The sequence below is a fragment of the Nycticebus coucang genome, chromosome 10 (genome assembly GCF_027406575.1).
Source record: "Nycticebus coucang isolate mNycCou1 chromosome 10, mNycCou1.pri, whole genome shotgun sequence".
Lineage (NCBI taxonomy): Eukaryota > Metazoa > Chordata > Mammalia > Primates > Lorisidae > Nycticebus > Nycticebus coucang.
This window is the reverse complement of record NC_069789.1, coordinates 90,099,155-90,121,792: the sequence shown is the minus strand read 5'-3', so window position 1 is coordinate 90,121,792 and position 22,638 is coordinate 90,099,155. Positions and strand designations below refer to the sequence as shown.

Here is a 22,638-nt window from a genome sequence, read left to right as displayed (position 1 = left end):
ACTGAAAATCTGTTTAAGCATTTGGTACTCAAGCACTGAGTGGAAGAAGTTTCTAAATATCTGTATGCAAGAATGGAAGAAAGAAGAATTAAATGGTGATATTTAATGCTTGAGTTTAATGGAAAAGAGGACCTAGTTTGTACCTGGGTGAGTATATTTCTTTAAGTCTTACTAAAAGTGTTTATCTTAAGCAAAATAGTTACGGGGAAAGAAAATAGTGTGGAGAAAGTCGTGTTCATATTGAAACTTTTCATTGTTAAATCCTACTTCTGATTACTTCAGTCATATCTGGAGTAAGTTTACACTCGGGGACCACTGCCAAATGCAAGGCTCCAACATTTACTTGATATCAGGTACAATCACAAGCAGAATGCCAAGAAGAAAATCATCAGTCTCTTTAGAGATGACTTGTGTTTTAATATTAATTAATATTAAATTAATATGGTACCTCAAGTATCTCATCAAAATCTCTTTTCAAAAATAATTTGAACTACCAATGAATGGACAAAAGTGGGAGATACCAAGGATTAGGCAAAGGATGAGGATGTTACAAAAACAGGCCAGGACTGCTTTTGAAAGTCATCAAGCACAATAGCCTTCAACCAGTCTTCTATAATCAAATAAGGAAGAAAGAACTAATTCTAATTTTTAAAAGTAGATGGGTTAGAATTTTAGCTGCATTCTTCTGGGAAAGCTATTTTCTCTCCTCCTAATGTCCCCCCTTAAGTAGGGCATACCGTTCAGAATTCAGAGCCCGCTGGCCAAGTTTCTAGGGTAAACAAGACTTGGTGGCTCTAGAATGAGCCCTGTCTTGAAAGCTGATTTAGTTTGGAAATAGGGGAGAAGGGAGAGGAAGAGGAGTTCTTAAATAAAAGGAATATGGACTTTGAAAATAAACAATGAGGTTCAAGATGCCTGGACTTTGTTCCTGGCACTATTTCTCCAAGCAACTTTAGGTACTCTAGGCCAACTTGGCCGAGCCAAGAGCTGGCGATAGACCTGAGGAAAGCTCCAGTGCGAAAGTCATCAAGCAGTGGGAGTCAGGCTGTGTTTACAGAGGTTGGTCTCAGAAGACAACACATGCTTCTTGGGAAAGCAGGATAATGTAAACTATGAGGGGGGAAACAAGCTTTATAGGTATGCCAAGAAACAATTGACACTACTTGAAGAAAAATCACAGAATAAGGAAAACACTCCAATGAATACATTAGATAGAAGAATATGAGGTTAAGGATCAGAAATAAAACAAAGTGAAGAAAATGGCTTTTGGGGGGCGGTGCCTGTGGCTCAGTCGGTAAGGCGCCGGCCCCATATACCGAGGGTGGCAGGTTCAAACCCGGCCCCAGCCAAACTGCAACAAAAAAAAAAATAGCCGGGCGTTGCGGCGGGCGCCTGTAGTCCCAGCTGCTTGGGAGGCTGAGGCAGGAGAATCGCTTAAGCCCAGGAGTTGGAGGTTGCTGTGAGCTGTGTGAGGCCACGGCACTCTACCGAGGGCCATAAAGTGAAACTCTGTCTCTACAAAAAAAAAAAAAAAAAAAATGCATTTCCAATAAAAAAAAAAAAAAAAAGAAAATGGCTTTTGGTTGTCGATGGCCGATCTTTGTGTGAAATAGAGGTGGTTTTTTTCTTTTTTTGAGACAGTCTCGCTATGTCACCCTGGATAGAGTGCTGTGACATCACAGCTCACAGGAACCTCAAACTCTTGGGTTTAAGTGATTCTCTTGCCTCAGCCTCCCAAGTAGCTGGGACTACAGGTGCCCACCACAACACCCGGCTATTTTTTGGTTGTAGTTGCCATCGTTGTTTGGCAGGCCTGGGCTGGGTTCGATCCCACCAGCTCTGATGTGCTTGGCTGGTACTCTAGCCACTGAGTTACAGGCACCAAGTCTTTTTTTTTTTTAAATAGAGCATTTGAAATTTTTTCTTTGTAATCCATCCTTATAATGGCAAAGAAGCCCCTCAACTTAGAGAAAGAAAGATGAGAGATCAAAATTTTACCTTAGTAGTAAACAAGTTTAGTTTAGTGCTTGCCAATAAGATTAAAGGTTAAAGGAAAAAAGCCGCAAAACAGTGACGTTTTCCCAATTTCCTTATAAAAGAAGCCATTGTTCACTTAATTAATAACAGCTTTTTACAAAGAAAAGTATATTTTTATATGCTAAACTATCTAGTTTTTTGCTCTTCACTTTGTAGAGCTACAGAAACATACTTTGACTTGTAGTTGTTTTAAATACTTTGAAACATAGTTCTGACAATTGCAGCAAGGGATGAAAATTAATAATATTTTAAAAAGTATATGATTTGATGTAAAAGAGTTGATGACAACCTAAGTTTTTCTTAGTGGTATATTGTTTCCAATCCTTACAAAAGAGTAGTTTATCTCAGTTTATCAACCTCAGCACTCCTAACATTTGGGACCAGATAATTCTTGAAGTGGGGGGCTGTTCGGTGCATTATGGGGTGTTTACTGGATACCAATAACAGCTATGAAAATGAAAAATGCCTCTGGACATTGACAAATGTCCTATGATGGGCAAAACTGTCCCCAGTTGTGAACCACTGGTTTATCTTAATAGTGTTAAGATAAATTACTTAAGATTCACCTTCTAATTACAGTAGAAATAAAGTGAGCGTGGTTTTTTAATTCATATCCTCAACAATGGTGTGTTTGTGACAAAGTAACCAGTGGCGAGGTAATGTCTATAAAGCACTTGGACTGCCAGGCACTGCTTCAGACTTAACCATATGAGTGATGAGTGATGGCCCCAAAGGGGATGCAAAGGGGGAAGGGAGAGAGGAGGAGGGAACGGCGCAGGAGGAATGAAATGGTGAGTGAGGTGGTGATGAGGACACAGCATATCACAGTTTCCATGCTCGGAAAGGTGTAGCATCAACTGACTCTGATTCTCACTTGGCACTAGGTCCGAGTTTGTGAGCTGGAAGGAAGCAGAGAAGAGTAGAGCCATCAGGTGGAGGTAAAAGAATTTGATGGGTTTTTGAATCAAAATATTGGTTTTTCTTGTTACAATTATCTCTAAGGCTTAACTGCCTTACACATAGGTCATTTTCTGGTACCAATGGCTATTGACTTGGCTTTGTGAAAAATACACACCCATCAGATAAGCAGCATTCATTTCCAGGACAGATTTAAAGAAGGCAGATGTACTATTCACTGAGTTGGTAAAGCTTTAAACTCCTTCCTGTTGCATTTTGATTTACTGAAATCCACACCCATTCTGCATACAGAGTCAATAAATATTTCATGTGTGTGAGGCACTCAGTAAATGCTAATTATGTGTGCTTTTATTAAATGCCCTGCAGAGAATACTAGCAAGTGTCTTGCGAGCTAAGTGTTGCCCTACATGGTAAAGGGAAGATAAAAGAGTAAGTGGCTGGGACAGCACCTGTGGCTCAGTGAGTAGGGCGCTGGCCCCATATACTGAGGGTGGCGGATTCAAACCCGGCCCCGGCCAAACTGCAACAAAAAATAGCTGGGCATTGTGGCGGGCACCTGTAGTCCCAGCTACTCGGGAGGCTGTGGCAAGAGAATCGCCTAAGCCCAAGAGTTAGAGGTTGCTGTGCGCTATGATGCTACAGAACTCTACCAAGGGTGACAAAGTGAGACTGTCTCGAAAAAAAAAAACAAAAACAAAAAGATAAGCGCTGTCCAGGATCCCTCAAGTTATTCTGACATATGAGCACAGGTCTTTTTTCCCCACAGGTCCAAGGCACTGTCTGCCACACACAGCTTCTTCAGGAACTTGTACACTTAAAACTGAACACAAACTGCAGAGCTCCTGAGAAACGGCAGATGGCATATTTTCTCCTCATCATTCTTGTCTTTCTTTTTTTCTTTTTCCCCATTTGTAATATTATTATTTTTATTGGTACCTTTTTGAATATTTTACTTTTTTTCTGTTGCCCTTTCTTTAATTTTATTTTTATTTTTTATCTTTTTTATTATTAAATCATAGCTGTGTACCTTATCTCTTTTCTTCTAGGCCAGAGGTTCTCAACCTGTGGGTCGCAACCCTTTTGGGGTCAAATGACCCTTTCACAAGGGTCACCTAAATATATCCTACATATCAGATATTTACATTACGATTCATAACAGTAGCAAAATTACAGTCATGGAGTAGCCATGAAAATAATTGTATGGTTGGGGGTCACCACATGAGGAACTGTTTTAAAGGGTCACAGCATTAGGAAGGTTGAGAGCCACTGCTTTAGGCCCCCACTCCCACCGCACTTCGATTCCTTAGGCCGATCAGTAGCCGTCTGCTGCGGCTTATCGTGCTAAGGGGACCGGGAGTGCAGCGGGTGGCTGTGGATGGCATTCCACTTGGGATCTGGCAGCTGCACCAAGAGAGTGACCATTCAGATGTCCTGACAGCAGTGATGTGCCATTGGTTTTGCACCATCCAAGAAGAGCAAGAGGTACCCTTGGGTGGCAACAGGAGTGTGCCCTGCTGGTTTTAAGTTAGTGAACTCCTTCCTGCTCTTTGGTAGATCGTTGCTGCTCTAAGCCTGAGTGCTCCTGCCCTGAACCCTGGGCATGGTCCTCCCAATTGCTTGCTACATGGCATAAGCTGTAAAGATTTGGAACATCACTCTGCCTCAGGTTAGTGCTTTTAATGCTTTTAGCTAATAACTAAGTTTTTTTTTTCTATAAGGAAATATATTTTATTGAGCTTGCAGGTCACTAAGAGGACAGATTTGCAATCACATAGGGTAAATGGCTGGTAAATATAATAAGAGATTGTAAGAGTAGAAGAGTGGGAATAGGGTAGTCTTTTCTCTGCCCTTGACGTTGATGAGGAGAAAGGTGAGAGGAGAAATGAGAAAGAGGCCTGAAAGAGGAGAAGGCGGTGTGTGTAGATACTCAATAAATATTTGTGACTGAATAAATAATGGAGTATGAATCCATGACTGAATGGTAAGCAGAAGCACCGCCTCACGGTATTTGTTTTTGTGAGTGTGGAGTAAAATAATCACTGTAACAACCGTCAAGCATCTGCTCTGTGTCAGGTGTGGACGAGGATACAAAATTCAATCAAACATGGCGTTACCAACTAGACTATTAGGCAATTTTGAACAGAAATGTAAGGTTAAGAAGTGGCAAAAATGGGCGATGCCTGTGGCTCAGTGAGTAGGGCGCCAGCCCCATATGCTGAGGGTGGCAGGTTCAAGCCCAGCCCCGGCCAAACTGCAACAAAAAAATAGCCGGGCGTTGTGGCGGGCGCCTGTAGTCCCAGCTACTCGGGAGGCTGAGGCAAGAGAATCGCTTAAGCCCAGGAGTTGGAGGTTGCTGTGAGCTGTGTGAGGCCACGGCACTCTACTGAGGGCCATAAAGTGAGACTCTGTCTCTACAAAAAAAAAAAAAAAAAAGAAGTGGCAAAAATGTATGCAGCTAGGATGGTGATGGGCTATAGAAAGGTCTGGTATTAAAAAGGAAAAAAATGGGCGGCGCCTGTGGCTCAGTGAGCAGGGCGCCGGCCCCATATGCCGAGGGTGGCGGGTTCAAACCCAGCCCCGGCCGAACTGCAACAAAAAAAATAGCCGGGCGTTGTGGCAGGCGCCTGTAGTCCCAGCTACTCGGGAGGCTGAGGCAAGAGAATCGCTTAAGCCCAGGAGTTGGAGGTTGCTGTGAGCTGTGTGAGGCCACGGCACTCTACCGAGGGCCATAAAGTGAGACTCTGTCTCTACAAAAAAAAAAAAAAAAGGAAAAAAAACTTAACAAATGCTGTATTAGTAGAAGTGGAAATACCAAGCTTTATGAGATAATACTCCCACTATACTCTAACTTACTAAACATACTCACCATGGATTGACTTCTTGCCCTCTGGTTTCCAGCTGTGATCTTAGCACCAGATCGCATGGAAAAAAAAGAAGTGGACAGGGATATTTATTCCCCTGGCTCCCTTCCTGTAGGATCACCTTAGGCTGGCTACATCCTTTGAGCAAAAGTCAAGTTAGCCCTCTCCACAGGACTCTGTCCTTCCCGCATCGCTTCAAGCACAGGGGCCTTACTGTCCCCTACAGTTTCTGAAAACCCTACCCACGCCGTCATTAAACTCTCCTTGAATTATTTTGAGTGTGCTATGAACTAATACAGCATGCCACCCCAGCAGAACTGATGGGAGCAAAGAAGGGACAAATTTTAGTTTTTACTTGAAGTACAATAAAGGTTTTAAAGTGGAAGAATAAAATGATCTGGTTTTTTTTAACTCTCAATTTTGATTTCTCTCTTAGCTGCCTGTACTATGTAAGTTTTCCAGTAATTATTTTTCAAGAAGAGATGCTCTATTTTCTGAACCTTCATATTTTTTTTAAGAATATCATGTTTGTGGGGGATTTTTTGCAGTTTTGGCTGGGGCTGGGTTTGAATCCACCACCACCAGTATATGGGGCCAGTGCTCTATTCCTTGAGCCACAGATGCCGCCCTCATGTTTGTGGTTTTTATTTTTTATTTTATTTTATTTTTTTTTTGAGACAGAGCCTCAAGCTATTGCCCTGGGTAGAGTGCCGTGGCATCATGTTTGTGGTTTTTATATGTAAGTGACAATTGGTTGGGTATGAAATTCTTGAGTCACAGGTGGATCCCTCCAAAACTCTATAGATGCTGTTCTACTGTTCTGTAATTTGGTGGCAGAGTTGGAGATGGGCCTCATTTTTGCCCCCTTAGAGGTAACTCGTTTTTTTTTTTGAGACAGAGTCTCACTGTGTCGCCCTCTATAGAGTGCTGTGCTGTCACAGCTCACAGGAACCTCCAACTCTTGGGCTTAAGCAATTGTCTTGCCTCAGCCTCCCGAGTAGCTGGACCTACAGGCACCTGCCACAACACCCGGTTATTTTTGGTTGCAGTTGTCATTGTTGTTTAGCTGACCCCGGCTGGGTTCAAACCTGCCAGCCTGGGTATATGCGGCTGGTGCCGTAACCACTGTGCTATGGTGCCAAGCTGGAAGTAACTCATCTTTCTGGCCTTGATGATTATAGGATTTCCCTCTTCAATCTTAAGACTCATGTACTCTGCCACAATGTATCTTCATGTGTCTTTTCTTATATTTGATAAAACTTTTTACTTGTCTTGAAGTTTACATTTTAACCAAAGAAGACAATCTTTCAGTAATTGATTCTGTCCTGCTCTTCCTGGATTTCCTCCATGGGAACACTTTGCAATTCTTAGTAATCCTTTTCCCCCCTTTTGCCTCCTAGTTCTGTCATCACCCTCACCATTATTAACATTTTTGATCTTTTCTCTCTGTGCTCTGTGACACTTCTGGAGCCTCTCTTCCACATCGCTGATTTTCTTTAGTCAGTTCCATTCCTTTCTGCTTCAGTGAAGGTCTTAATGTTCGTCTTGAAGTTTGTTTCCTGGCAAATTATTTTTAACTCGTTCCCCTTTTAGCTGGCCTCATTGTCTCCACAACACAGTAAAGGGACCTTTATCTCACTTTTTCTTTTTGTATGACTCTCTGAATTATGAAGGCCCTATCTTTCATCCTATTGCAGACACTGTGGTACTCTAAGAGTCAGTTTTAATTCTTGTAGTATATCATTTTCAAAATTATGATTTTTCTTTATATCTTCGGGATAATGAACTCTTTCATTATTATTTGAGCACTCACTGCGATACTGTTATAGTGAGTGGTTTGGGATGTAACAGAGAATAAAAAGAGAGAAATATTTCTTATGGATTTGGCAGAGACAATAAACAAAAAACAATTAGACACTATAGAATGTTAAAACTGTTAAATGGTCTGGAAAAATGGAGAAGATAAAAGGGCTGGACTGTACTTGGGGGAAACTTCACGGGGAAGGTGAAATCTTGGAAGATTTGCAAGGCATTCGAGAAAGCTGTTAATGCAGCTGAGGAAGGGCTTTTCTGGCAGGGGGCACAGCAAGACCAAGGTCTTACCTAGGGCGGGAAGAGGCCAGTGCGGCCGCTGCACAGTGAGGAAGGGAAAGACAGGCAAAGAGGTCAGCAGGTAACCTGGGGATACATCATGAGAGCCCTTGTAGGCCACTGAAAGGATTTTGGCTTTTACTCTGAAAAAGGTAAGAAGCCACTGGAGAGTTTGGAGCAAAGAAATGGCCTGATCTGAGTACACTTTGAAAGAATTATTTTCAGCATTCTGTTGATAATAGATGATGGGGAGAGGAGGAAAGGTAGAGCCTGAGACCAGTTAGAAAGCTCCTGCAAAGGCTCTGTTAACCAGTGTGATGAAAATGTGTCAAACGGTCTATAAAACCAGTGTATGGTGCCCCATGATCGCATTAATGTACACAGCTATGATTTAATAAAAAAATAAAATAAAATAAATAAGTAAATAAAAGCTCCGGCAGTATTCCAGGTGAGAGACGATGACCATGGCGGTAATGAGAACTGGTCAAACTCCAGAGGTATTTTTGTATATATGTATGTACATATGAATGAATGAATGACAGGCTCTCGCTCTGTACCCCAGGCTAGAGTGTGGTGGCATCATCACAGCTTACTGCAGCCTCAAATTCCTGGGCTCAACATAACCTCCTGAGGCGCTGGGATTAAATTTTCTGTAGAGATGGGATCTCATTATGTTCCCATGCTGGTCTCAAGTGCTCCTGCTGCCTTGGCCTCCCCACAATGCTGTGATTACAGGTGTTAAGTCACCACACATGGCCTCTAAGATGTATTTTAAAGGTAGAACTTGAGGATTTTCTGATGAATTAGAGGTGGGTTGTGAGAGAAATTAAAGAGTAAGTATGACTCCAAGGTTTCTGGCCTAAGAAACTGGAAGGATTCAGTTGTCATCAACCGAGCTAGGACAGAATGCGTGTAGAGTAAGTTTGGGGGAGCAGATTGGGATTCTGGTTAGGACATGCTGAGTTTAAAATGAATAATAATGAAGATGCCGAAAAGAATACTGAGTGTGAGTGAGTTTTTTTTTTTTTTGAGACAGAGCCTCAAGCTGTCGCCCTGGGTAGAGGTGCCGTGGCATCACAGCTCACAGCAACCTCCAACTCCTGGGCTTAAGTGATCCTCTTGCCTCAGCCTCCCAAGTAGCTGGGACTACAGATGCCCGCCACAATGCCGGGTTACTTTTTAGAGGAGTCTTGTTCCAGCTCAGGCTGGTCTTGAACTGGTGAGCTTAGGCAATCCACCTTCTTCAGCCTTCCAGAGTGGTAGAGGTACAGGCATGAGCCCAGCCTTGACATTTTAAAGAGAATGAACAACAACAACAACAACAACAACAAAAAAAACCCTGGAGACAGCAATTATAACCTTTTTTTTTTTTTTTGAGACAGTCTCAAGCTGTCGCCTTGGGTAGAGTGCAATGGCATCTCTACCATTGTGTGTGTGTCTCACAAAAACCTCCAACTCTTGGGCTCAAGAAATCATCTTGCCTCAGTTTTTCTATTTTTAGTAGAGACGGGGTCTTGCTCTTGCTTAGGCTGGTCTAAAACTTGTGAGCTCAAGAATCCACCCGCCTCAGCCTCCCAGAGTGTACAGCCAAATCTTTTAAGGATACTGCCATAAAGAGGGACAAAGATACCAGGTGGAAGCTGGCAGGGGAAGAGGGAGAAACAGTTGAGTTTTTTAAGAAGGAATAAACAACAGGAAGTTTGTATATTAGCTGGGAATGATCCAGAAGGATGTGATCTTCTCCTTGTTTTTACAGTGTCATGCATAGGCTCCATATGCATATTTTTAGACTCCCCCCCAGGTGAGATCTGGCCCTATCAATAAATATGGCAGGTGCACGGCCACTGGCCCTGCTCAGTTGTACATTTGCCTACTCATCTACATCCCTTCTTACACGTGTATCTGCCGCTGGAAAGCAGCAATTTTTAGCACGTCATGGGCATGCAGTGAGTGAGGCTCTGCTGGACTCAGGCAGGGTCTGACCTTCCTTCTGGTTGGCTTACAATAAGCACTGTCACTCTCAGAATGCATTTGCCAGGGCTTGTCCCATCTACGGTCCTGCTACAGCAATTTATTTGTACTGACTGTCTCAGGGTACAATGTGCCCCCAATATCCTCCGTCTCCTGCACCTTTTTGTAGTACTGAGAAGGCAAGTTTAGCGTGTGGGTGGAGGAAGGCTGGAGAGAACGAACTCTACTCTGATTGCCCCTAAACGCTGCACCTTGCAGCCAAGGGACAGGTGACAGATTTTTTGATAGGGACATGTAAGTTTAGCAGAAATCTGTCCACCTTCCTCTCTTTCAGGTAGTCATTGCTGAGGTAAGGCATGAGTATACCATCACTATTTTTTTCTGTCAGGATTGTGCACTGAGAAATTCCTCCCAGATTTCATCAACAGGTTGTTGTGTATCAGGCACAGATTTTGGTGACAGGAATATCTGTTCTTTTTTTAATTTTTCCTCCATGTACTTTATTAGGAAACTGGGACAGAATAAATTAGGGGTGATTATTTAAAAAAAATTTTTTTTTTTTTTGCTGCTTGTCACACAAGTATTCTTTGCTATTAAAATATTTTTGTTAAACAAGTTATGCTTTGAAGTTAAGGCAACAGGTAACACATATTCAATAAGCCAAAGTGCTTAATTTTTGTTTTCTATGAAACAGTTTATTTGCCATTCACTATGGAGGGGCTACAAATACATATCTGATATTAACACAGAGCACTACACTTGGCAACACTGGTAACAAAGGCTATGAAGAAGTGAGAGGCTTGAGAATGGGGCACACGACCTTTACATTTGCTCAGTTCCCACCGTACATCTGAAACATCAAAGGCACTTATTAAAATGGTTCAATAAAGGAGTGTGGAATTTAAAATAAGAACATACACCCAAGACATAAAATAAAGTGCTTGAATTTTCTTATAGTTTGATTTCTGATATTTCACTAAAATCTCTGATTTATATGATTTATTTTGTAGCCTTAAGGTATTTAACATATGACTTGATTACAAGATCACTTCATACACTGAGAATGTGAAGAACCTAATGGAATACCCTAAAACCACATCTTTTCCATGTCCAGTTACAGGAAGGGAGCACTCTCATCTCCAGGCCAGGGCAAAAGACCCTGCTCTGAAGTCAGTCATCTGGGGCACCATGGAGCCACCTCTCACTGATTACTAGCATGCTGGGGTCTTTGTGACTTTCTAGGCATGTTCGTTCAACACACATTTAGCTCATACCTGCCAGGTACAACACACTGTGCTGGGGAGGCACAGAAACACATCGCAGTCCTTGCTTCCACAAGCTTACATTCATCCTCCACAATTGGGTCAGTCATGCTTTTCTTTCAATTCCTAATAACTTGTTCCAAGCATCTTCTTAGAACAAAACAAGAGCCAGAATAAAAGAGTTTGTATTCCACTCCTTATTCTACTTGATTTCCAGGAAACAAAAAGTCAGATAACACAAATATCAAATGTATAAAAAAGGTCCACCCAGACACAACATCAGTCTAAGGCAGCAGTTCTCAACCTGTGGGTCGTGACCCAAAGGAACTGTATAAAGGGTCGCAGCATTAGGAAGGTTGAGAACCACTGGTCTAAGGGATGGTGTCATTTGTCTACAACATGAAAAAAACAACAGTGGCTGGATCAAGAAGTAGAGCACCTTTCAGCCTGTTGGAAACTGCAATGTCTCCACATTGCTCTGTGGCAATTTCCTACACAGATAAGTACTATGGTGCATTCTAAAACAAATGTATAAATTATTTCAGATTGACTCATGCTCTTACTTTCTACTTACAGGAAATAAAATTGACTCATCACATTTCCATGTGAAAACACAAAATTAGATTAATAGAACCAGTTATTCTTGATTTAGTGATACTCTGACTTAATACGATTAAGGACATACAGCAGCATTCGTTCTCAACGTGGAGAAAATTTCTTTCCTTTTTAAAATAACAGTGCATCTGCAGATGTAAATACAGAGTCAGTGTGCAAGTTGAAGAGTACTGCCAATGAGAGATTTCACTTTCTTTTTGTTCTTGCTTGCTCGGTCTGTACACGTATAATCATTAGGGTACCCACATGCTACACAGAAATGAAAGATGCCAATTTCTGCTATCAAAAATGCTGAAATTATAATTTTCTAATTCAGAGTACTGGAATACACAGAAAGACTATAATAATAGGTAATCTATAGGAAAGCTAACAAGGTATCTCTGTCTGATGTGTATTAATTATCCTTCCTCTATTTTAGGTCAATACTCTATCTTCATTATTGCACTTTCCTTTAATCAAGAATCGGAGAGCAATCCAGTGACCTCTGTCAAGACAGAGAAGCCAAAAGACCTCAGGTATTACTGAGTTATAATCAGGAAGCAACTTATCAGTTTTATAATCACAAAATTGCCACAAGGCAATAGGCTTCTGCAATGAAACATAAATCACAAGGGTAGAGTCAGGCATAAAAATAGTGACCTAATTTCACTGAGTATCAATCAGTATTTACAAAACTACTTGAATTATTCTGTTGATCTTCATTGATGTTAAATAACGATAGCTTTGATGGTGATAAAACTTCATTTTTCAAGTGGAGGATGATCTGAGCTGAATGAGAAAAAGAGCTATTAAGGAAGGAAAAGAAGGCAGGTCTGGCATCAGGTTGAACAATATATTTTTCTTCTGTTCTTGATCTTAAGGCTCAAGTCTCCAGTTTACCACCATAAAGTCATAAACATGCCAGCCACTATAAGGGTCCCAGGATTAATTAAGACTAAGGAAGATGAAATGAGGCCACCCCTGTTAAAAGCTCTAAGAGTGACACCAGTATCCTCAGCAGCAATATTATATAGATACAAAGACAAATACATATATACAATATTATTATAAATATTTCCTTTATTTTTGATTAAAATTTTAAAAATAATTTTTATATTATTTTTTATATTCATGTCTTTAAAAGTGGCATACTTCATTAAAAGAACACTGGAAATGTGGATTCTTTTAAAAAAATAATCTTCATCAACTCTGACAGATTTAGGGAGAAACCAGATTTCTATACCAACTAATAGAAAATGAACTACTTATGAGTCCAGTTCCAATCCAAATAAAGGGCACATATAACATGTTTTAAGATTTATTCTGTCCATTCAGTTAAAACAGTTCCGTTCCAGAACTATTAGCTACTGAAATTCTAAAAATGATCATGTTCCTGGGCATCCTATTTTGTCAAGGGACTTAACAGCAGTTCTGATGCTATTTACATTAATTGACATCTACAAAGAGTAGAGAGACCAGAGACAACGTTTCATAATGTGTAAGATCTTTATCTCCTTTTTAATGCTCTAAGCAAACTATAAAATTTAACAACTATATTCAGATCTTTGTAACCTGCAGGTGTCTTGAATGTTACCTAATCTGTTTTCTCCTTTCAAATGTCTTTCCATTCTGAATAGAACTTTTGCCTCCTAGTACTAATACTATAGAATTTTAAAAGGTAAAACCAAAAAAAACCCAGATTCTGTGTATCCTTCATTTTGCATTAAAATGACCAAAGAAATGAAACCTCTACAGAATCATTTTACCCCATTAAATACTGCTAATTTCTATTTACCCTATTTCTAATTCAGGGAGTGATACACACACACACACACACACACCCTCTCAAGATGTCCATGAGCACAAGTTTCTACAGAATCACCAATTCTAATTTCTCCTCCCTCTACACACTAGTGGACAATGTATTTTTATTTTGATTCATTTAAACAACACAAGGAGATTGGCACTTCCTAAAGTTAACACTTTTATCAGTGTAAAACAGGCTGAGATTCATGGTGACTCTAGCACTTTGTCACTGACTGACTGAGTGGCCCGTGTGCACCTTACGAGGCTCCTGATGTTTCACTACTCATTACTGATCTGATACTTGGTTGTACAACAAGCATCTCCCCCAAAGTGATCAGAGAATACAACAACATAAAATTCAAAGCAGACGATTTTGCTACTTTTAGCACTTTTGGTAAAAGGGATGGTTGAAGTATTAATGAAAATAAAACTGAAGAATAAGTTTCCTATAGGTTTCATTTATTCACATCAGGAATGACTGGTCCCTTCTTATTGAATTTAACTGAAAACAGACTGGGTCATCACTGGTAGTTATTGGTCATTTTCAAGCACTCCAATAACATTCTTCAATAATTTTATTATCTCCAGTTTTATGGTGCCATACTGTCTTTTCACACTGTTCAAATTTCCCATTTCCATAATCCAAATGCCAAAAAATTACTACACATTTCCTTATACAGCCAAAAACAGATTTACTTGAATGTTTTCAGTTATAGCTGAAGGCAGCAACATTTACAACATTTAACACTTTTGTTACACCCATAAACATGTAGAAATTGCTTGCAAAGCAGCTGTAATATGAAAAGAATATTTTTGCAAATATTGACAGAATGGTTATGCATCTCTTCCAGTATAATGACTTGGTACCTTCATAATCTTCCTGATCCCCAGCCTCACCTGAACCTTAATGCAATAATGCCCAGTCCTTATGCCATTAAAATACTAGTATGAAATATTGTCATTAGTGTTTATTAGCTATATACACAAATTATGACTGGCAAGTATCTAGTTTCAAATTAGATCCTTGGAATATGGCAAAATAGAGGTTGGTTATCTTCACCTTAAACATAATTATTAAAAGAAAATTTTGTTAGAAGAAGATAATTGGACATTCTCAATGCTCCAATTTGAAGTGATACTTGCCTCTTAGTTTCTTGAAAATGAAGTTTTGAAAGTTATATACATAGGTTTCACTTAAATTATGCAGCAATCTTTTATTATTATTGTCCCAGATCTTGTTTAATGAAGATGTCTGTCATCAAATCAAGTATGATATTTCACAACTATAAGAACTGGAAGAAAAAAACATGAAAAGAATTTATCAAAATTAAATTCACATATTATGTTAGAAGCAATATTCTTAAATGTAGCTGTGTTCATTTTTAGAGAAATGAGTCAAGTAAGAACTGAACTTTTACATGCGATAAGAGATTACAAATGGAAAGAAGGAACAATAAATATCATAAAACATCCTAAATGTCTAGCATCTTGATTCTAAAAATTATGGCATAAATATATAATAGAGCTGCTAAAATATTTAAAATTTTAATAATAAAAAATTCACAAAATATTTATTAAAAAGTATATATAATACCTTAAAAACATGTTTATATGTTAATAGGAAAAGACTAGAAGTATATATACAGTATAATCTATAGTAATAGTAGTATCTCTGTGTGGTAAGATTATAGTTGAATTTAATTTTCTTCCTTATGCTATTTCACATTTCCCAAATTGTCCACCATATGTATGATTGAAAGTCACTACAAACCATGAACCAGAAAATACTCAGCAACTTGCATCTAGGGAAAACACAGGGTTAAATTCCTGTGAGCCTATGGCTAGTACATTTTTGTCAACTAATCCATACATGTTGTTGTTTTATGTGTGTTTCTGTTTAAAGACATTTAATAATATTGCTGATCCTGTAACATTGAACTCAAGGCCAACAGCATTATAACTTATGCCGAAATAAGGCTTACCTAATTTATGTTATTTTTTTCTATCAAGGCACAGCACAGCCTTTTTGCATTAGGCAACACTACAGAGCATTTCAGCACTGTTTGAGGGCATTTTACACAGTGAAATGGCCAAAACCCCACAAAAATGCAAAAAACATGACATTAAATATACTATGAAAAGAACACATTTAAGTTGTTTCAGTTGAAATAAAAAGGGAGAGACGGCCTTGTTTGACCTCAGCTGGGAATGTGGTAGTTGGGAGACTCCAATTTTCTGCTGCTCTGAATAGGTCTGTGAATGACGGAAAACACCATGGGTACTGATTTAGGGGTCACAAACAAATTTTAGCTGTAAATGAATCTGCAAAGGCAGAATCTATGAACAATGAGGATCGACTACATTTCTTTGTAACAAAACTTTTTTCTGTTTAAAAAGAGAATAGCAGAATAGAATTTTTCAAATGGTTATTTTTAGTCACTTTCCAAATCTTCATAAAATCTCTGTAAACATAGGTAAAGAGGCCTTGAAGAAAAGCAGATATTAAAAATGATCTGATGTTACAAAGAACACTAAGGAAAAAGGAAGGGAAGGAGTTATGCTTTAATGACTAAAATCAAGCTCCAATACAGAATAAAAAACCAACCAAACAAAAAACTATAATCTATCTGGATTTATTCTCCCAAAACAATATTACAAGATGCAAACTTCTATACCTGAAAGTTAAAAATAAATAGAAAATCAATGTTTTGGGCCTGAGTGTAAGGTCCCTTTGAGAATCTGCAAAAGAGATATAGACTCATTCCCTGTAAAGATGTATTTCTGCACATTCACATAAAATTTTACATACAATTTAAGAGGATTTTCAGAGGTCTGGAGATTTTAGGTTAAGGGATCCTGACTCAGATAAAAAATTATTTCATTCTTGTTAGTATAGTGATGAAAAGAAAAAAATTATTTCATACTGACATTATAAATACTAGGTCAACTGAAAATAAATTTAAAAGGGAATTAAAAATGAGCCCCAAAACAAGAGATCCCCCAAGAAGTCATAATCCAGTAAATACTTACTGATAATCACTAGCAAAAGAATAACTGCAACCAAAGCCATGATGGCCTTTATCTACAACACACAAAAGGACATACAAAAAACATTAGTACTTGACATGTTAATAAAGTTGACTACCTCTTGTGCTATTTACCACATAATACTAAATCATTTCAATAAATAGTCATATTCCTTGAAAGGTTTTCAAATTTCTTTTCACATGTACTTGCTGGCTATTTTGCATCCTTTTGTAAATAATCAGAATTCCCCAAATATGAGGGTTTTTGCTTGGTTGGATTTTACTGTCGAAGGCTATACTGCACAGTAAACTGTAACAATCAAAGCTTTCATAGGCCTATACCTTTCTGTCTTATTTCACATGCTTATTTCTAATTTGAGACCAGGCAAAATACATGACATTTTAGCAACTCACTCAAGTGTCAGGTTATGATAAATAACATAGGTAGCCAAACCAAATGGTTCAATATATGTAACCTAAGGAAGCATAGTTACAGCACTTATTCTTGAAGTATATGAGAATTCTGTTAAATTTTTTCCTTCTCTTACTTTCTCCTTCTTCTTTTTTTATCTCCATTTTGAGAAATATATTTTAGATTTTTCATGAATAACCTCATTTAACAAGTAACGTGCCTAAATGAATTCTGTGTATTAGTTTAACAGCTGAGAGGAGAAACCTTAAGATCAGTTCTTAGTCAGCTGCTTAGTATTTCAAGCTCATGCTAACTTTCTATATAAAGCTGCAATGATGTCACACTCATCATTTACCTTAAAATTCATGAATTATAAATTGATTTAATTTTCTTGATGAATTAAAACAAAGCCTTGTTTTCATCAAACATTTTCACAAACAACCAGAGGTAGTTAATGAAATGATTTTAAAACAGAACAACAGGTGACATTTTAGGGTATTACATTCATGACAGTAACAAAATGACCTGGAGAATATATGGAAACTTTGCAGTCTGGAAATCAGTGCCTATTAAAATTAATAATTAAGATAACCAAAGTACACAGACACACTCAGAATGGATGGAGATAAGAGCTATATTTTCAGCAGGTGTCTGGGTCTATATTATACTATAAAGTACTTTAATCCTTTTTATTAATTTGAAACATTTAGAAAGTAATTTGGAATTTTACAGTTTTTCCAACTTTATTGAAAATGTCCATTAATTTGTACAGGCTCAACTTTGGAAGATTAAAACAGAACTATCAATATCAATTTAAAAACACCTCAATGGAATAGAGTTTTCTCCCTTCGGTTTCTAACACTATAATGTTTATAACTCCAAATGGCATCATTGTATTTATGCATGTCCAAAGCTCTCCTCTTCCAAATGACATGGACAAAAATCTATTTATCAAGAGTGTCAGAGTTTCCTAGATACCTAAGAGAGGTGTTAGCAATACTCTCTCACCGTCCCTTGGAAATTTTTATTTACTTATTTTTAAAGCTAGGTTTATTGAAGTACACTTTACATATAAAAAAATATGTACTTTTAAAGTGCATTTTTTCTCTTTTTTTATTGTTAAATCATAGCTGTGTACATTAGTGCAATCAAGGGGTACAATGTGCTGGTTTCACATACAATATGAAATATTCTCATCAGACTGTTCAACACAGCCTTCATGGCATTTTCTTAGCTATTATATGTAGACATTTGTATTCACGCTGTCACTCTGGGTGGAGTGCCGTGTTGTCACAGCTCACAGCAACTTCATACTCTTGGGCTTAAGTGATTCTCTTGCCTCAGCCTCCCAAGTAGCTGGGACTACAGGCTCCCGCCACAATGCCCAGCTTTTTTTTTTTTGGTTGTAGTTGTCATTGTTGTTTGGGCCTAGGCTGGATTCGAACCCGCCAGCTCCGGTGTATGTGGCTGGTGCCCTAGCTGCTTGAGCTACAGGCACTGAGGCTAAAGTGCTTTTGATGCACTTTAATCACACAAATCAAATATAAGACATTTCCACCATTACCCCCAAAGTTCCCTTGTGCCCTGTTGCAGCCAATCTCCAACCCCACTCTATCATCCTTAGCCACTAGCGACCCCTTATCTGTTTTCTGACCCTATATTCTTTTCCTGAAAACCATTCTAAAATCATCACCTTAGAAGTCAATCTACAAATAGTGGGCATGGAGAAGAAGCCCCAGATAAAAGGTAGCACAATGAAGTACTAACTGGGCACAGTGTGAATGAGAAAAGCTAAGCATTAGAAAACAATAACACATGAAAAATACTTGCTACTCGAAATGATCTTTGTTAAGTTATAGCACAATAGTTTTCATTACATGCTCAATGCCATTAGTGGTACCCCAAAGTCCTCAATATATAGAGATCATTTAAAAATATAATTCAGTAAACTTTTCTCCCTTAAAAGCACACAAATCTGATCCCAATCCTATTAAGTACCAAACAAAAAATCTTTAGATACAGTTTAAAAGGCTAGGCAAAATGTACATTATGACCACCTTTCTTTGGCTACAAGAATCAGTCATCTGTGTGGCAGGGAGAGAAGAGGTGAAAGGACTTGGAACATTTTGTTTTTCCAAACTACAGTTTTCTACAGAATAGAAAAATTCTATGGAAACAGAAATTTATCCTTTAAGAATAAAGAATTTAGGGCAGCCCCTGTGGCTCAAGGAGTAGAGTGCTGGCTCTATATACCGGTGGTATTGGGTTCAAACCCAGCACTACCCAAAAACTGCAACAACAACAACAAAAATTTAAAATAGAAAACATGTTTCTTTCCTCAGTTCTATTTCTAAAAGTTAGAAGTTCAATATGTAGACAAACATAAATAAATAAATCCAAGGCAACTCTTACAAGTTATTAGCATATGGCAAAGTCAAGTTTAGAAAGTTATTGCCAAACTTGAAAATGAGAGACAAAAAACAATGACTTTATATCTAAGATTTTCAACAACATCAAAAATTATAACTAGAATCAGGAGAAAAGCATCTGTTTACACGACATGAAATTCACTACAAAATCTTAAACATTTCTTATTTAATGATTAGTATCCACACAAAATTTAAGTGGTAAATTCATTTCTATAAAATACTTTGCAGTGGGTGGTGCCTGTGGCTCAAAGGAGTAGGGTGCTGGCCCCTTATATCAGAGATGGTGGGTTCAAACCCAGCCCCAGCCAAAAACTGCAAAAAAAAAGAAAAAATACTTTGCAGTAATATGCTAGTCTATAATGATTCTCATTTTTTTTTCCTTGTTAAAAAATTTATTTCTTGGGCAGCACCTGTGGCTCAGTGAGTAGGGTGCCAGCCCCATATACCAAGGGTGGTGGGTTCAAACCCAGCCCTGGCCAAACTGCAACAAAAAAATATAGCCGGGCATTGTGGCAGGCACCTGTAGTCCCAGATACTCAGGAGGCTGACGCAAGACAATGACCTAAGCCCAGCTCAGTTGCTGTGAGCTGTGACGCCATGGCACTCTACCGAGGGTGACAAAGTGAGACTCTGTCTCTAAAAAAAAAAAAAAAAAAAAAAAATTATTTCTGGGGCAGCACTTGTGGCTCAGTGGGTAGGGCGCTGGCCCCATATACCCAGAGTGGCAGGTTCGAACCCAGCCACTCAGGAGGCTGAGACAAGAAAATCACCTAAGCCCTTGAGTTGGAAGTTGCTGTGAGCTACCTCAGGAGGCTGAGACAAGAAAATCACCTAAGCCCTTGAATTGGAGGTTGCTGTGAGCTGTGATGCCACAGCACTCTACCTAAGGTGATAAAGTGAGACTCTATCTGTAAAAAAAAAAAATTATTTATTTCTCTGGAATAATGCAGAATAAGTGGTTTTCTTTTTAAAACTCTATTTGCCATAACAACTTCTGATATATAAGCTGCTCTTATTTTTTCCTCTTCTAACAGAAAATCCTATTTTTTTCTAGCTCTTACTTTAGTTTTTAAAAAATCTCTATATAATGTTATAGAGGTTGTTCCAAAAAAGTACTAATCATAAATTATAAGAAAAACGCATATTTGTTACAAGATAATAAGTCTAGAGGTAGTTATTAATAAACTATGGATTACTTTTATGAAGAAATCTATGAAAATATTCTTTTAGGCATTTTTGATTCCTTTAGTTATTCCTACATAATGTCTCAAAAGTAATTAATTCAACAAATAATTACTGAGTTTCTACCATATCCCAGGTTCAGAAGACAGAACAACAGCTGTAATTCCTATCTTCGTAGAGGTTATACTGCAGAGCCCTTTTTCCTTATCTGTCTGAATACCACTTCAGGGGCTGACTAAACAATCCAGAATTTTCTGATTTACTTACTTTGCAACCACGCCACCACATTTGCCTTCGAAGTTGTTTGGATCTGTTGCTAAAAGCAGTTGCATTATCCGATAAGCTTTCTATATCACATAGAGGATGGAGAGAAGGATTAAACGACATAACAGGATTCTTTTATCTAGTCACACAAAGACAAGAAAATATTAATTTCTGCTTCTATAAATTTATTCCCTTTTAAGCATGAAAACAACATCCTCCCTTTTTTTCTACCCACACACACTGGAATTCTACATTGTGGAAAAAAAAACAAAAACAAAAGGGAAAAAACAGCTGCAGATCGCTCCATTTTTTATTATAAGATTAAGAAAATCTTTCCAGGGCATCAATACTTTATAAATAAACTTATGAATTCTAGTAAGAAAATACTCTTCAAAAATTCAAATACTTGGCACATCACTAGGAAAAACATTACATCTGGAGGAGGTTAGAGTCTCAGAAAATATCAAAAGTGACTGATTTTAAAGAAAAACAGGGTGAATTTTAAAAGTGATTCAGCAAGTATTTTTTGGTTAAGACTGTCAAGGATTTATGAGGTATTCGGCCATTCGCCGTTCAAATAATATCTGAGTGCCTAGTATGTGCCAGGAACAGTTACAGGTACAGAGACTAACATCTATTAGTAAAGAAAGGTTACCAATGAAAGCATAAAATAAAAATACCAGAAAAGTTTGGCATAAGTGTTCAAAAAACGATTGGATATTCAGACCTTGAGATCATAAAAAACACAAAGCACATCAACACAATAGGGCAAAAGAAGAAATAGGTTGTGATTCAATAATGAATTTTTAAATTCTCCATTCTCAACTGATTAAAGAAATGTAACACAAGATGATTCATAGTAAAGGAAGCTAAAATTAAACCATTAAATTCATAGTAAAGGAACCTAAAATTAAATCATTCAATTCATAAACTTAAGAAACAAATGCCAATCTTCTAAGCTGAGATGTCTAAGCACTGGCCAGATGTGAAAGAAGATACAAGCTAGCAAGACAGGTGACTAACATCAAGAATACAGGAAGTGTCTGTACCTGATTTGTCCTGTAGTTCATCTAGTCTCTCCCCTCTTTCAATTACCTTTGTAATATTTTCTTGCATAACATCAATAACTTCATCCACCTGATTCTGAACACTAGTTTAAAAAAAGACAAAAGATTATTTTTCTGAGAATGTTTATAATTTTCAAAACTTTCATTAGACATGATAGAAAATAGCAGGTTCTCAGAGAATTACCTAACTATAAAATTTAAGGCTTTGTAGCAATGTTCTTCCTCTTGTGAGCTTGAGTAAACAAATAAGACATGATAAAAATTGAAGTAATATTTAACTTAAAAATAGTTTATTTTTAGTCCTAGTCATGTAACCTATAAGCAAACTAAATGTATTGTCAGAATGCTCGGTAACTGCAGAATTTAGTTACAAAACTTGACTCAAATAACTTGAATTGTTTTCTTTTCAACAGGCTGTTAAGACAGCACGTGGACACAGCTGTAACCTACTTTTGCTGTGTATTTCATACACAAAGGCTAACAAAGGTGTTTGCACAGGTATGTTAGAAGCTTATGAAAATACCTAGTTTCCAAAACAAAAATGTAAGGAGTCCTCTAGGAGACACTTACGCTCAATAGATAGGTGTCTTTACTGTTCATCACTTTTCTCATAAACATAAATAGGGCTTAAGACAACCGGAGACACTTGGGAATATTTTGAAGTACCTATCAGGAAGCAGAAAGGGAAAAAAAACCCTTTTGCTGTAATTTGAAATGG

At 38.1% G+C, this 22,638-nt stretch overlaps 1 protein-coding gene across 2 annotated transcripts in view; it reads right to left on the bottom strand.

Annotated features, from left to right (window-relative positions):
• Nucleotides 1-10,551: 10,551 nt before the first annotated feature.
• Nucleotides 10,552-22,638, bottom strand: part of VAMP4 (vesicle associated membrane protein 4) — a 34,514-nt gene continuing 22,427 nt past the window's right edge. For both annotated transcript variants that reach the window (XM_053607401.1, XM_053607402.1), the window contains exons 5-8: nt 21,903-22,003; nt 20,857-20,936; nt 16,571-16,622; nt 10,552-14,832 (exon numbers count right to left, since the gene is read on the bottom strand). In XM_053607401.1, the coding sequence (XP_053463376.1) occupies nt 14,804-14,832; nt 16,571-16,622; nt 20,857-20,936; nt 21,903-22,003 (262 nt within the window). In that variant the 3' untranslated portion in view covers nt 10,552-14,803. The remainder of the gene's footprint in view (nt 14,833-16,570; nt 16,623-20,856; nt 20,937-21,902; nt 22,004-22,638) is intronic.